This window comes from Pyrgilauda ruficollis, unplaced genomic scaffold, assembly GCF_017590135.1.
Source record: "Pyrgilauda ruficollis isolate IOZ18807 unplaced genomic scaffold, ASM1759013v1 scaffold30, whole genome shotgun sequence".
NCBI lineage: Eukaryota > Metazoa > Chordata > Aves > Passeriformes > Passeridae > Pyrgilauda > Pyrgilauda ruficollis.
This window is the reverse complement of record NW_024524378.1, coordinates 1,026,912-1,043,588: the sequence shown is the minus strand read 5'-3', so window position 1 is coordinate 1,043,588 and position 16,677 is coordinate 1,026,912. Positions and strand designations below refer to the sequence as shown.

General features: G+C 37.8%; 1 protein-coding gene across 2 annotated transcripts in view; it reads right to left on the bottom strand.

Annotated features, from left to right (window-relative positions):
- The window catches only part of LOC121356893 (cytochrome P450 7B1), a 124,912-nt gene that overhangs the window by 19,990 nt on the left and 88,245 nt on the right, over positions 1 to 16,677 (bottom strand). The window contains exon 2 of one of the 2 annotated variants that reach the window (XM_041473771.1): positions 2,047 to 2,198. In XM_041473771.1, coding sequence (XP_041329705.1) covers positions 2,047 to 2,198 — 152 coding nt within the window. The remainder of the gene's footprint in view (positions 1 to 2,046; positions 2,199 to 16,677) is intronic. The other variant, XM_041473772.1, reaches the window with a different exon arrangement.

The following is a 16,677-nucleotide window of genomic DNA, read 5'->3' as shown; positions in this document are numbered from 1 at the left end:
GATGACATCCATGTCCCTTGCGACTTTTAGGGATGACAATCATTTGCTCATCACATGGGAAAGTACAATCAGCAAAATCGCGTTACCAGTACGGGGCAACGCCAGAAACTCCAAGCATCGTTCTGCATTTTCCAAATGAACTAGTTTGAGAACCAATAATTATAAAAATATATATTGATAGAATTTTTTGACAGGACCTTTAGACATCCACCAGGGGGGTAAAGTAATGATAGTCCACATACAGCTGGCTACGCTATGTTTGCCGAGCACAGAAACATCATCCTTGTCAAATCAGTAAGACATACAGAAATCCTCTATGCCTTCGGATCAGGACACGATAGAAGACACTAACTAGCTTTGGTTTCCTCCCTGACTTGAGGACGACAAACTATTTCTCTTTAGTGAAGTCCTGATGGTCAGCACTTTTACACCGAAAAAGAGAACCTAAAGTGGTGTCTCTGTTATGATGAATTCACAAAATCAAACATTTCCCTGCACAAGACTGAAATGATACCCAGAACTAACTCCATTTACCTCAGTCTTTATCAAGGGAGGCTTGGCTCAAAACACTTGAACATGGGGAATTATCTGAGATGGAATTTGGTTTGTCATGGAAATAGAAATTTCTGAAACTGAATTACACTCACAGATTGCTTAAACACAAACGTCTTGCATAAAATAATAAAGAGGCAAAAAAAAAATTTGATTAAACACTTTTAAGATTTTGAAGTATGACTGTATCCGGTTTTATGAATGTACTAGTATCTGAATTATAGCTATTAATCAGTATTTGTAAGAAGCCAAAACTGTATTATTGGGTGAATTCAAATTAACAATAAAAAAGACTGTATTTCAACAAGAGTTGGTGTTGTACTGTGCCAAACTCACTTTCAAGTTGCAAAAGATCTGATTATACCAGTTTTCAAAAAAAAGAATACTGAATGAAATTTTAACATATTTAATACAATAAAAATTCTCTTCCAAGGGGACAAAAGGACAGATTTTTTAAAGGGAGGAAACTTTTTATTAATTAAACACACAGCTTGCAATTAAATTAATTGACTTAAAAAAAATTAATTCCAAAATATCGCTTCTATAGAAATATAAAGCTAATGCTACTACCCTAGAAAAAAAATAGCAAACTTTATATTTTACACTGAACATTTTTGTTTCAAACTCCCTAAAACTACAGGAATAACTAAAAATTATATAGACTAAAATTGATCATTTGAACAGGGATATCAGCATGTAAAGGTGCAGAAGATGATTATAAACATCTATATTAATAAGAGCTTGCCTTTCTGAACAGAAGAAAATACTGGATTTTATACTGACTTTAGTAAAAGGTAGATCTCTATAGATAGATGTAAATTTATACATTTAACTTTCATTCAGGATTTTAGTTTTATTCTATGTTTTTCTTCCACAGCTAAGTGCCTATGTGAAATCACTCAAATGTTTGTATTCAAACTGGCTTAGTAATACAGTTATAAATACAGGAAACAGCAAGGTTATATCATACTTTATTATATTGTTATTTTCAGCAAGCATGATCAGAGTAAGAGGCTGGCAACGGGAAGTTTCTGTGTTCCAGTCCCGATTGTATCACTGAGTCAATGTGTCATTCATTCCCTTGTGTTCCTGTCAACCAGTTGTAAAATGTGTGAGAACAAATTCTGCACTTTTTTTCTTAAGTGTTTTCTAAATTTAATCTGATATTTTTCTGTGCAGTGTCAAGATTATGTTAGTTCTCCTTTCTTTAGGAAAAAACCCACCAATACACAATTTAATATGCTGGCAAAATCTATGTTCATACAGTACATACCTACAAAATCTGTCAAAATACATATATACTTAGAGATGTAAATAAATCCACACATTGATAGTGATATTTTATAGATAACTATTATGCTTACAATATATGTAAATCTGAGGGATTTTTATGGGTCTGTGCTAGAGAAAAATGTTTTGGGTTAAGGAAGATTCTAAACTAAACATTTGTATTAGTATTTAACTTCACTGATGGAAAAAAATCAAGATACATACTAAAATATTTCTCACCAGCAATATGTACAGTGAAAATATCTCCAAATTTCTTTTGCTGATCCAGTAAGAATTTGTAAGCATCTTTTCTAAAAATCAGAGCTTTCCCAAGGTAAGGAATCCAGCCATTTATTAGTGGGGGCTCTCCAGTCTTTCTGTTAAAAGCAGAAAAAAAAAATAAACAGGAGTTAACTTTGGCATGAGAGCAACTCATCTTTATATCTATTTATATATTACACTTAGACCCACCATTTACATCTATAATTCCTGCAATGTATAATATGTTATACAGAAAGTTCTTCAGATATGATGGCAGGTTAAATCTAATCACACCTCTGAGCACTGAAGGCTCCATGTGGTGATTAGGAAAAATAAGTGAGAGAAATTGAGACGCATTTAACTACAGGTCGTCCAGTTATTACCATCAAGTTATGAACACAGAAAAATGACATTCAGTAGAAAAACTCCCAGCAAAGAGCCATCTCATTTTCAATATTTGGTGTGTCAGAGGAAGATGTATTGGAAGGCAATTATGACAGATTTAGGTAAATAGGACGCCGACACACCACACAAAACAAGTATCCTTACAGATAACATTTTCGTAATTTCAGCTTACCAGCACAGAGAACAGCCATTCTAACTAAATATCTCTAAAATACAGGATAATAATACAGGCTGAACATTAACTGTAATAAATCTTAGTCTCTTTATATTTATAGTCTAAGATAGAAATGTATCTGGACAGTTTAAGAAGAAAATCCAGGTACTGATGTTTGCATCCCAGTTTAAAATAGCAGCCATGGTGTTTTAGTTATCTTTATGGAATAGTATAAAATACCTTTTAAGAATCTACTAAGTTACATTTTCCTTTAAAAGGAAAAAAGGTCTGTCCTACTCCTGACTGCAAGTAAATATCTTTGCTTCATGCTGGTCTTTAGTTGCTTGAATCTGATTTACAACAAAGAAACATAAAGCATGCATTGTTCTGGAAGGGATTAAAACAAATATTCACAAACAACTCTGCTGCTACATCCCATCTGTGAAGGTGACTTACACTACATGCAGAACAACTCATTCTGATTAAACACAAGATATTTACTAGCTTGGATCTAATCAAAGATCAAGGGATCACAAGCTTTACTACTATCATACACAGCATGGATTTTTATGTAGCTGGATTAACCCTATCATAGTCACATTCCCCCTTGAACTGCCGTAACACAAATGAAAAAAAAAAAATTACAATAACCATGATATGCTGTATTTACTTTTAATTTTACTTTCATAATTAAAACTTTTTGGGCAGGAAAATACAAGACAAAGATTTGCTCCCTTACTTTAAAAAAGTTATTATAATTTACAGATAAACAGATGTGGCTAAACCAAGCTGCATATTTTGATCTCTTTCAGTTTAACTAACTTCAAATTTAAGTTTCCAAGAACATAATTTTGTCCTCTGGAAAACCAGTACATCTTCTTGTCTGACAGTCTCACAGCCAACAGTTTGGTGTACCTTCTTCACTTCCTTGAGTTTTGTGGCTTTGCCATTTTGTTTGGTTGTTTTGTAGTGTGTTTTTTATATTGAAGAGAAGGTGAAGCTCCTCTTTCTTCAATACCTCCCAGAAACCACTGCATTAATCATCCTCTTGTGGTCAAATAGCAACATTATTTACACAAATGGTCCAGAAAACTTTGTAATGTTTAATTTTGTATTAAGTGAATAAAAGCAAAGAACTAATCTGAGATTACATGAGAGGGATCACTAGCCCAGGAAGCATAGCAGCCAACTTGATACCCTCAATTATCCTTTCCAAGCCTGTAAAGAATCTGGATGATTCACCCATTTTTTTTCCCCCCAGACTATTAAGTCCTGAGAGTGTCCGCCTTTCACTTCCCTGGCTGGATACTATGTCCTGTAAGTAGCATCCTGACAAATATTTAGATAGGCTTTTTGTCATCTTCTAATTGAATGCATCTAATTTCACCCTCCATGTTCTGTCATTCGGTCAGAAGCTGTATTCTTCACGAGCTCTCCGCCGGGTAGAAAGAAGGCAGCTCAGAAATCCAGGGGAAAATTAACTTAATGCTCCAAGTCTTCGGGATCACATCAGGGAGACATTTTGCTATTGCAAAGACGTGAGGGTCATCGTTCACTTCAGACATGTTTAGCTCAGCAGCAATAAGCTTAACACTGTTAAACACTGTGTCAAGGCTACGTGGCTTTCAGAGGAAAATATAACACCAGTTCAACTTACGACCCACAGCAGACTGATAACAGAAATGTGTCTTCATTTCTAGCTTTCTGTCTCTTTGGGAGATGGAGGTCATCTCCACGACTTATCAATGTCTGCTAACACACGGCACAGAAAAGAGCGGCCACTCGTATTTCAGTGCCTCCCCAAATCCAGTGCCTTTCTGCACAAACTTTCAAGCAGAGCAGTGCAGCCAACCCCATTTACTGAGGGACTTTAACGTGCATCCCGGGTATCTCCAGAAGTCTTCATCAACTTCGGATGCTAAACGGAACCATTAACAAAACCCACAGAAACTTTTACCGCTTAATTAATTTGCTCATGAACTTTAACTCTGGACTCACACTTCACAGAAGTTGTAAAATTTGATAATTAGGGAAAATATTACAAGCATTAGAGTCATATTCTACTCATGACAAATATTTTGTTGTACCAAATGCAAAATACAGCTAAGTAATATAAAAGATCACTATGAAGTGTTTTGATGCAAATTTAGGACTGCAACTTTTTTAATTTAAACATTCAGGATGTCTTACAGATTACGTTTTATTCAAGACTAGTCTAACTGCTTAAATTCTAATGCATTTAACAAACCTCACAATATTCCCAGGTCTTTTCACTCCACATATTGGGCTGGTTTTGCTTATATAGAGGAATATCTTTACTTGTCTGAGAAGCCTCTGTAAAGTCAGTAAGACTTAATGAACAAATTTCTCACATATGTGAGTGAATTTTACAAATAAAGCATCAGCAACATGTCCAATGCAATCTATAAGTAGACAGATCAGTTACAAAGTGGAGGGAGAGCAACACAGTTGTATCATCCATCATTGTTAAATGGATAATTTCAAATGGCATTATGCAAAAATCAGCTGGCTACAAATACAGCCCATAAATAGAACGAACAGATTTTGATAACTGTAATTTTTCGCTGCTTTCACAGAGAAAAGATACTTTCTTGTTAGCAAGTAATAAAGTTGTAACATCTACTACACCAAAAAAGCAAAGTTTTGGAGTTTGTTTACAGTTTCCTTAAGGGAATATTTTTCAGCTCACCTAAAACACAGAAGGCAGTGACTCAGGTGTGATTATTTAGCTACTAAGGCAATACTAAAAAATGTGGATGCTGTCTCTATGTCTCACTTATGCTAAGCAGCAGTGATGCAATAAAGCAGGAGAAAAATGAGCTTCAACATAAGTATTTTGGAAAATGTTCAATAAAAAAATTAAATTCAATGCCTCTAAACTTTATGCTTTCACGTAGTGAAAGGGAATTATTTTGGAAACCCCAGTAAGGTAATTTGTAAAGGTCTCTGAACATGACATATTTTTTTTTTTTTTTTTTTTTTTTTTTTTAGTTATAAAGAAAATACCCTAAAGATTCACAAGCAAACAGACTTTGCCAACACATGATCTCATAGAAATATTATTGCTTTATAAAAGCACACACAACTATTCTTTTCTTGGTTACACCATTTTAACATCACTGCAGTGTGAGGCATTGAACCCGTGTAAATGAGAGGAGAATCTTTCACATCTCACTAGTTATTTGTATTCCAAAGGAGCAGATGCCTTTCAAATTATGCAAAAACCCACAGCGCATCTTGTACTATAGCAGATGAACAGGTTAATTTTTCTTTTTGCACATAATAAATCATAAGTGCTTTAACACCCATAGTCGCATTTCATGAACATAAACCTTCTGTTTAATAATGTCTGTTTACAACTAGAATCAGACATACAGTAATCTTTTGCCTGGGATAAACATTAATCCAGATCTGTCTAGAAAAATTATACAATTCATTACCATAAGTAATCTCTATTGTGCCCCATGCTTAACCTTCATCTTTTTTTCCTGTCCTATAATCTTGCAAATCCACTGGTGGTGTATGATTGGCATCTGGTGTTAAGGCAGCCTTCACTGCACACAGCACAGCTGAAGAAGCCCGACACGAACACGTCACTCTGCAGGGTAACGCCGGTTCAGCTGACCGCTTTCCACAGCAACTTCCACCAGAGGCGGAAAAAACCCACAAGCCGAGGAGAAAAAGGTCTAACGATACCTTTTGCCACAGAGGGGTCATTTTCACTTTCCACACCATCACCACCACTCACAAAAGTTAAAGTTAGTGCTCTGAATTTTCATAGCATCTTTGGACAAACCATCATAATACCATGTCCAAGCTGGAACACACCATGTCAGGGGACTTTAAGGAATGGAAATGGATTGGTACAGAGTAGAACAAAAGCTATTATGAACATGTCAAAGCAGTTAGAGATTATTCACAGGCTCGATCACAATATTTTAGCAACATGACATGACAGACAGTGTCTTTCCAGGGGCTTATGAACACTCTAACTGTGAGGAAAAGAATGAGGCCAAAGGCTTCAACCCCAAGAAAGGTAATCCCCAGAAATGTGGTGTCTGGAATGTCTTCTTGTATTATGAGAGAGAGAACACTTAGGACAGGAGGAAGGCAGTGCATCTTTCTATTTTTATTTTTTTAATTTAGCAGTTACATTTTTCCCCTAGACCTACTTATAGGTGTTCTACATATATGAGGACAGAAAATAAAATTTTCTTTCAAATATCTGGCCACAATGCAATTTTTGACATTTATAAAATTATGCGTTATTAAATCCTCACCCAAATTATCTGACTCAGTGATCTCCTGGAACTCTAAATCTTCCAGGTTGAATACATGAAGTACAAAAAAGCATTCCCTGCAGAACAAGCCAGATGAGAGTTTTAGCAATATTCAATCTTTTACCCTTGAATTCTCAGCTTACATACTTCCTGTGGGGGTAAAGGCATTGCTCCTATCTGGTCACTGCTTTCAGGTTTGTGGGGAGTAAATGGATGCATCATCTTGAGAGAGACATGGATTGACTCGATGAAGAAGTGTGAGTCCTGGACAGAAAAACCTCACACTGCTATTGCCTATACCATGCCTAGGTAAAGTGGTTTCATACTGCAGTACTGATCACCATCTCTTTTTCTTTAGGATAAAAATCACTCATAAAAGAAAAGGATAAAGACTCAGAAAAAAGTAGCAAATACAATTTTGAGCATTCCAAGGAGAGAAGAGTTTATCTGTGCTCCCAAAAAGAGCAGTACAGCAAAACAGACTCTAGTAGTAATTTCAGACAAACTGGGAGAAATGCTGACAGAAGCAAATCAGCCAACCAGTGAATTTTTTTAGTGATTTTTTTTTCCCCCAAGAAAAATGCAATAATTTTGTTGAAAATTTTTCATGTCAAAAATTTCTGGGATTTTAATAAAAATACATTTTTTCTCCTTTAAAACCATACAAGGTTTTATTGCTAAGATCTCCAACTGTAATCTGTTCACCACAGGAGCATCTTTTCTCTCCTAGCAATTTAATTTAGGTAATCCCCAAATACCCAAAAACCACCAAGACTCAGTAATTCATTCAGTAACTCTGAAATATCACTCTCTAAGAAAACTTACTCCTTTGCAGTTTAGGCTAAATTATATCAAGAATTGTATGTTGACATTGTACATAGCAATACTTCACACTGCACACTGTGTTGAAGGACACATCTATAAATACTACCTCTATTTCTAGTTACCAGTTGGGACATTGCCTAAAAAGCCAATAGGCAAGTAAATACCATTGTGGGAAAGTAATCTGAACAGTTTTAAAATGGAAACCCATGAAGAAAGAGCTTGTGGCTCAGGCTTTATCAGAGGCTGAAAATTCTGAGAAATTTTACAATACCAAATGTAATGTAAAGTTTCATAACAGCCAGGACAGGAGTCATGGTGAAGACAAGACCTGGTCAATGCGACAATAATTCATCAGTATTAAAAATTAATACAAATTTAGTGCTCATAGCCTTCATTTTGCAATCCCACTTTGCTTCTGCTCTGGGTAAAGGCTGTGAGAGCAGCCATGACTACTCTACACTTGCCCTGACCAAGCCCAAGGTTATTCTATTACATTTTACATTTGAGGTTATTTGTCCAGTCCAGGACTTTTCCTTTCTTAATTCAGCTTTAATCAAAGGAAAATAGGCTAGGCAGAGATGATGAGAGATTACTGATTTCATACCTGGTACCCCAGGTAGGGTGCTGTGCACCGGTATCTTTATATTTTTCTATGCCCTGCTTGAAGACAGTCAGTAACAGAATCTTTTCAGTCTCCCCAAGCAATCTGCTTCTCCTCACATCTAACCTTTATCTTCATGTATCTCAAGCCCACTACTTCTCACTCTGTCTGCAAAGGATAAGAGAATAAATTATTCCTTTCGCTTCTGCAAGAACACTTAATGCATTTAAAGGTACTTATTATGTTCTCATTTAGTCTTCTTTAGGTTAAACAACCTCAATTTCTTCCAGTATTTCCTCATAACTATTTTCTAGACCTCTACATACTTGTATCACTTCTTTCTTGATTTTCACACCTTTCTCTATGGCAGTATCCTGCACTGAGCACAGCAGTGCAATTACCTGTTCCATCTCAAGGGTGACACCCTTTGCTTCCCAGCATAACCTCAGCTTTCTGTGCAAAATCACCACCGTGTTGATAAAAATCCAACTTGGGAACCATTACAGCCCTCAGCCTTTTCCCAGAGAAAAGATTGTGCTCCCATCCAGATGCTGCTGATTAGTCCTCTGTGTTTTCCAGTTCACCATTTGGAATGCTAATCCCTCCTTTGCAGGCTCGCAGACACTCCTCTTTATGTATTATCCACAAACACAATCACTTTTTTCCCTCATATTCATGTGAGAAGGATGGGATCAGAAGATCCACCTGTATTTCCTTTTACTCCTATTAGGAATATATTTATGCTGCACATGAAGTGACTTTACCGAGGAGAACTCAATGATTTTTTTGTGAAATCCCTCTCTTCCTTAATTCATTTCTGCACTTCAATATACTGCTTTGCTGCAACACATGTTAAAACTGTATGCAGTAAGTAGCTCATAGTAGGAAATCATATTAACCGTCTGGCCTGGAAGTGACAAGTGAAGTGTGGATAAGAATGTCAGCACTCCCCACAGAAATATATTCAAACAGGCAGAAATCATTCCTTACGTAATAAAGAGCAAACAAATAAATTCAGGAAATCTCAGAAACAGTGGTGGGACATTATCACATTTTAAAAATCCTGGTAACAAGGAAAGAGAGGAGAATGCTAGATGAAAAAGATTTCTGCTTCTGTATGCAGCAACAGTGCTTGAGAATGTAGTATATAATTTCAGAACTAAAAAAATAATTACTGCGAAAATCAAGTATTGTTTTCTATAAAACTGCATGCTAAATAATGCAGGATCATCATTAGGACAGAAAGGGTGATGAAAATAGACCCTTCATTTAATGTAACTGAGCCATCCAGAAGTTTGGAATCTTGGTTAACCAGACATCCCTATAATCACCAGAGAAAAAAGGAGCTTTTTGGAAGTATTGGTCTTAATGATACATTATTAAGGTCATCAAGGTAGCTCTGCTAGATTTCCTCTAATTCTGTCTTGTCTTTTCTCATATTTGTTTTTTTGATGTCACTTTTCCTGACCCACTCATATGAAAATATTTTTCTCCTGCTCCTGATTCCTCTGCATACATCCACCCTCTTGGGATGCCTCCACGGACCTGCCATGACCATTCAGCCCCTTTCCCACCCACTGTTAACTTTCTTCTCAAACCAAGCTCCTGTTCAGATCTGGGGAGCCTTTGCTCTCATCTCTTGCAATGTGTTTTTAGTCCAGGTATTGTCCACCTGCTTTCACTTCCAGGTCACCCTCAGCCAAGCCCCTTCTTGAATCCTGCCCACCACTGGGAACCACACACACTGCAGTGGCACAGAGAAGAAGCAAGGCTGTTGGTGAGTCTTGTCCAGTTTCCCCACTGTGCTCTCCTGTCTTCCCACACCCATCTGCTGTCTCCTGTCTTAGGCTGAGACAGGAACAGCCTTTCTACAGTGCATGTCTGCATTGTTCATTGCAAAACTGATCCTCACTTCTGAGATCAACCAGTACCAATAAAATCACTCTCTCTCTCCATCTCTCCTTTCAGGGAGTATCAGCCATTTTCAAGAAGCAAATACAATTCATTCAGGATGCATGTGTGTGTACACGTGTATTTATCAATTATGCGTACATATCAAACAGATGATGAATATCAATACAGATTATGTGTACTTAAGCATACTTCTATATGCACACACATATGCATTAATGCAAACAAAGATCACATCATAGGAAAAACTGAGTGGTGCCATAATTTTTTTTTTTTTTTTGTAGCAGTAACACAAACACTTTCCATGTTGTAACACAAACAGTTTTATTGCAATATTTTGGCGTTTAGCAGTAAGCTTCTGATGTTATAGCCATGGTGGCACTGTGAGTATCAATACCCCCCTTTGGACCTGAGTGCATTATATACCATTATTGACCAGCAACAGACCACTGCAGAAAACTGCTCTGTCCCTCACTCTATCTACCATGCACAGAATTTTCAAATACCAGCAACCCACTCCTGGTTTATTGAGGTAATTAACTAGAAAACGGGGCCACTTAGTCTGTCTAAAAATCTCCATGTGCATAGCTTTAAAAGAAGAAAAGATTTTGCATTTTATCTTTTTTAAAAAAGATGAAATACAGCTAAGAAGATTTTTAATTAACAATTTCATGACTCCCACAGTTATGGCCATGCATTCCCCAAGTGGAAGCACAGAAGCACATGGTGATCTGCAAGCAATTTCCCTCCTCTCCCCCATGAGCTTCATATGTCAGACATTTCACAAATTGTACTACAGAATTAACAGTCAGGACATATTTTGCTCAAAAATGTATTGAAAAACTCCAAAGTATAGTCTCAACAGTTGGATAAACACAAAAATACCCCAGGTACCTTATCTAGTTCACTTATTTGCAAATAAACTCAAAGTTGATATAATGAGAGAAGGTAACTATTCCTGTCAGCCACGCATGTATCACAGGAAAACAGCAATTGAATACTGCACTTAGGTGAACGTTTCAAAAGCTTTAAAGTCTGTAAGATGAACACAGTATTAGTAGGTCTTCTCTTTCAAAGATCATTCAATTATTCATATTTTCTTTCCAGATATTTCTTTTCCCTCTTTTCCTTCCAGTGCTACAAGTCTATTGCACTTGTATGTTAAGACTTGTATGTTAAGAGAAACAGTCTTGTAGCGGGATTTCCCACAAACATTAATTTTCTCCTGTTTCATCTCCTTCTGCCACCAGCCTAGATTAACATCTCAGTTTCTCCTTCTGAACTGATTTTACTTCTCTCAGCAGAAACTGCAGGTGATCTATTTCAGCAGAACGCATGCAGCGACCTGCACTCTTTATCTTTGGCTTTTCACTAGCTGCAACAAGTCTCTCCTCTTTTTCCCCTTCCTAGATGTGCTTCTACATTCTTTACTCTTCTTCCAAAACTTCTTTTCCACTTTGCTTGTACCTTTCCCTCCTTCTCTCACCCTGAGCTCTGCTCCATCTCTGCTCCAGCATTCAAGAGCATATGGGTCTTTTTCAAATCAGACTTTCTCATCGTTCACATTGGATAAGTCCTATCCCTGCCTTAACAAGCTGCCACAATTAGGGAGCCACAAATCCAATTACTTGCAAATGCATTTTCCTAGGTCTGTGTAGTGACACTTTTCACATAAATGTACATCTGAGCAGCACCTTTTTATAATTCATAATGTGCACTATGAAACAGCAATCTGATGGACTCTTGGGTCTGAAGTGAGTGGATATGAAAAGTGCAGTCTTTTACTAAGCAATTTTGGGTAGGACTAGATTAAGACTAGATCTCTCATTATGAGGGGAATTCTGAAGTATCTTAAAACATTTTTATTTTTAAATTAAAAAAAAATACCCCTTAAATATATTTCCCACAAAACAGCTGCTCCTCAATTTTATTTAGCAAATATCAAAATGAAGCCAGTCACAGCCTTCTCAGCTTGCCCACAGCTTTTCCTAGGATGCTGAAAGGACTTAAAAACAGGGATGGTGGTGCCCTGTCCTCCTGGGGCGGATTTGCAGAGCAGCTTGCAGCCACCCTCAGCCACACAGACTCTGAGAGCGTGGGTCGTGTGTCTCACAGGCAATCTCTGCCCGACCTCCCCCTGGGGTGCTCTCATCTGCTTTTCCCTCTCCTGAGCCTGAAACTCTGCTAAGCCCATAACAGATTTAATATGTATTAATTTAGGAGCATCACTGCATTGCCTGAAAACAATGGTTTGATGCTTGGAAAATATATTCCTTTAATTGGTCTGTGGCTGCCCTTAAATATTTATGTAAACTGTATTCTATTCAAGGACATAAGGGTTAAACCTAAATGAAGCCTTGTATTTGTGTGAGTTCTCTCAAATGTAATCTCTGTTGGTTTTAGGCAAACTAACTAATTACAGTTTTAGGTAAATCAAGAATATATTTTCATTCTGCAGTCACAGAAAGTAAGATATTACTTACTGAAGATTGTTAGACAGAACAGTGACTGAGACACTGTAGGTCTGAACAGGTTTTAAATCCCTCTGCTATGAAAAAAGGAGTAGAAAACATAAATAAAATTCTCAATTTTTTCAATTAAAGTGAGCAAATGTCAACTTGGGGACTGGAATCAGAGACATTAGAATTTCAAATTAACACTTGTTTCATTTTTTTCCTTGGTTCCTGTACAAAATAATATTAAGGTTATACAGGATCATCTTTCTGAAAAATCCAAGATGGCTATATATGAAAATATATTATCCTTTTATTTTCTTTTTTCAAAACCAGGTACCCTCCTACTGAGTAATTTCATGAATAATGGAGTCATTTAGGTTGGAAAAGACCTTTAAGATCATCACACCCAACCACTGCTCTAGCACTGACAAGTCCACCACCAAACCATGTCCCAAAGTGTTACTTCCACACAAAGTCTTTCCAGGGACTGGGACTCAGCCACTTTCCTGGGCAGCCTGTTCCAATGCTTGACCACCCTTTTGATGAAGAAATTTTCCTGACATCCAATCTATACCTCCCTGTGTGCAACTTGAGGCCATTTCCTCAGGTAGGACAAGAAACTCCCAGTTTCAGGGAGTTCTAGAGTGATTAGGTCACTCCTGAGCCTCCTTTTCTCCACCACAGCTCCTTCAGCCACTCCTCATAGGATTTGTGCTCCAGAACCTTCACCTTCTTCCTTCCCCTTCTCCGGGCATGCTCCAGTGCCTCCCTGTCTTTAAACTCAATATTAGAACCCAAAATTCAGCCAACCCATGATGAAAAAAAGGGTGAACACTAAGGTTGGAATCAGATATTGATCTGCTGGCTCTTCCTATTTTCCCCCATCGTTCTCTGCAAATAGAAGAGAACACTACTTGTGCAACTGATCCTTTAGCCAGTTTCCCAAGCCCTGAGGTCTCTCTTGATTGCCCTCAGACTTCTTGTTGGGACTTTCAGACTGCCACCTGAAAAATCAATAATGGGTGATAATCTGAAAGCCATAACAGGGTGGGAAAGTTTCTCTTCACATCTTTAAGCTGGACCCAGGACGCAGCAGACTTCCCAAATAGGTGTGACCAGTCTGCATGTTAGGGCTTCTGTTCCCATCAGAAGAGAGTTTCCTAAGACAGTGACCTCTCTTCTTGCTTTCAGGAAGTGGCTTTGACAGAGCGTGTTGTCTGACTTGACCCTGGTGGCACCTCCATGCTAGAGGAGCCCTCGCTCTCACCATTGTCCAGCTACACTCACAGAGCCTCACCCCTGTTACGCCAGGCACCTGGGAGGTGGGGCAGTCACACAGGTGATGCTCCTGCTGCACTGGGCAGGAGTTTATCCCCACTGCTCCCTATCCTGTAAATCACTGTGTTCGAGAAGAGATGGAATCCTCCATCAATCATGGGCTGTTGTCTGTTGTGCCTGTCTTGGGGAAGACAGGATGAGATTCCAATAGCCTATCTGTCTGTTTATCATATTCCCTGATGCTCCTCAACCTGCGCATCCTCATCTCATTCAAATTTGAAATTTTATTAATAAAGTGTTCAATATTTTTCAACCAGCTACTTCAACTGGGTACCATTGCAATTGCTTTGGAGCCCCACATAATTAAATGCTGATTCCCAAACAGCAGATGAGGCAGCTGTCTATGCACAGGACACAAAATTCACAGAAGTGTCAAACTTCATGAAATCTTAAAAGTTTAAAAGATTTATGTTGAAGAGATAATGAGCTTTACAGGTTCTAACAAAAATAATGTGGATACAGAGAAGAAGACTAAGATTTAGAACACCTCATCCATGTTAATCCAGGGATGCAAGCTCAGGACTACAGACTGGTGACTGACCAAATCATCACTCTCTTTGCTTAAAAGATTTCAAGACTGGCTGCACAGCACTCATCTAGCACAGAAGTCTGTAGGTGTGAGTGTTTTGACTACACTCAAGGATGGACTCTCATGTGTCTTGCTATGTGACCTAGAAGCCAGACCATTAGCACCCCAAACTGTGTCATATGACTGGTGCCGAACACAAAAAACAACACGGATTTCTTCCTAGAAAGGACCTCAATAGTGCTTGCCAGAAGACAGTTGGATCTGTTAGAAATGGGAAAATCCTCCAGATCAGGTTGTCAGTAAAGGTGATATGAGATGCTGGGTCTTGTGGATGCTCTGGGCATCAAACCCTGCTGGGATGAGCCACCTCTGACTGCCACATATAGATGCAGCATGCAATCTTATTTCCATCTGTATGTCTGAATCCCAAAACATGCATTCCCATTGTCCCAGTGTTTAAATATTTGCAATTTTGTCAGATTCTGCAATTTTTGTTTGTTCTGACTGAAAGAACAATTGTGTGTTAAAAGTACAATGTAAAAACTTCCTTTATTCCAAAGGATAAGTGGGTATCAATAGCATCATGAACAGCTGAAGAAATATGGACTCACTGAAGTCAATACTGAACTGAATATTCAGACTGATTGTGGAAAGATTTCATACCTTGTGCTGCACCAGGAAGTCAGGCATAGGGTGAGGCCTGAATTTCATAATCTACATGCTATCCCACTGCTCATAAACAACTGGTGACATCATAGGGGTGATGAGGAGTGCATCAAAGGCATGGCCAAAGGGAGCACTGAATTTTGTATTGAGGGTAGGCATAAATCCTAAGTTTTCCTAGCTATAGCTCTACTCTGGTTATAAACTTGAGTTCTCTACCACCAATAACTGCCCCATATATATGCTGTATTATGTATCTTTGCTATTTTTCAATTATGAAAAAAATACAAGAAAATGAAAATTAGAAACAAAAGGTTACCAGTAAAAATTTTAAACATTTCAATTCCAAAGATTTGCACCATTCTGATACAATGTAGCCTTCTGTTAATGATGCATCTGTCATTTTATTGACACCCCTAAACAGCTTTATTCTCTCTTCTAATTAAGAGACAAAGCTGATTATGTCAATCTATGAACTGGCATCTGAGTGCTTTTGTTAAAATGTAAGAAGCAATGAATATGACTATTGTTATGCTAAAACAAAAAACTTGGGAATTTTTACTGGAAAACCCAAGATAGCATAATATATAATGGCTAAATTAGAACAGATTCTTCATATTCATGCAGATGCACATGTAATTGTATTATATAATTAAATGAAGATACTGTGTGAAAAATTAATTCCCAGTAATAGAAAACATAAAGCAACAGTGATACATAATATGCCTGACTAAAATATGTGAGGAGAAATCATCAGATCATAAAATATCAAACAAATAAATGACAGACTAAACTATCAATCCTCAAGGAAAAATTAAGTTATTAAATAATCCAAAATGCTTGCATGCCAGGACATGATTTCAGCTCCATCCTGCTGCTAAATCAGAGATACCTACTCAGTAGGCTCTTTTAAGACAATACTGTGGATGGGATGAAAAGCTTACCATTGTAGGTAGGTCTTTGTGTTTGGATTGTCACAGGTGGAACAATCTCCCACACAGCAGCATGAATTGCTGCAATCTATCCTCACCTAAAAAGGCCAGGGAGAAGACAGCAACAGGGAAATCCCAGAGAGTCAGATGATCTTCAGTATTTGGGATGTTTAGCAGTTTTCAGACTCAAAGACAACACAAAACAGTTTTCCCCTCAGTTTTGATTAAAGGCAGCAGACAGAGGTTATGTGTCTCTTCTGGCAGCACTAGATCTTCAAGACCACTAGTGGTGCTGAGCTCCTGGCAGGAAAGCACTGAATCCTTTCCAAGGAACTCAACTGATTCCATGTTTGCAGCTCCTGCTGATGGTACTGGGCGTCCTCAGGACAGAGCTTAAAGTACTGCAGTCTGACACAGCTCTCCTGGCATCAACTGAGCTAAAAAGAATTTACACCCTGAAGATTTTAGTCTTCAGCTGCT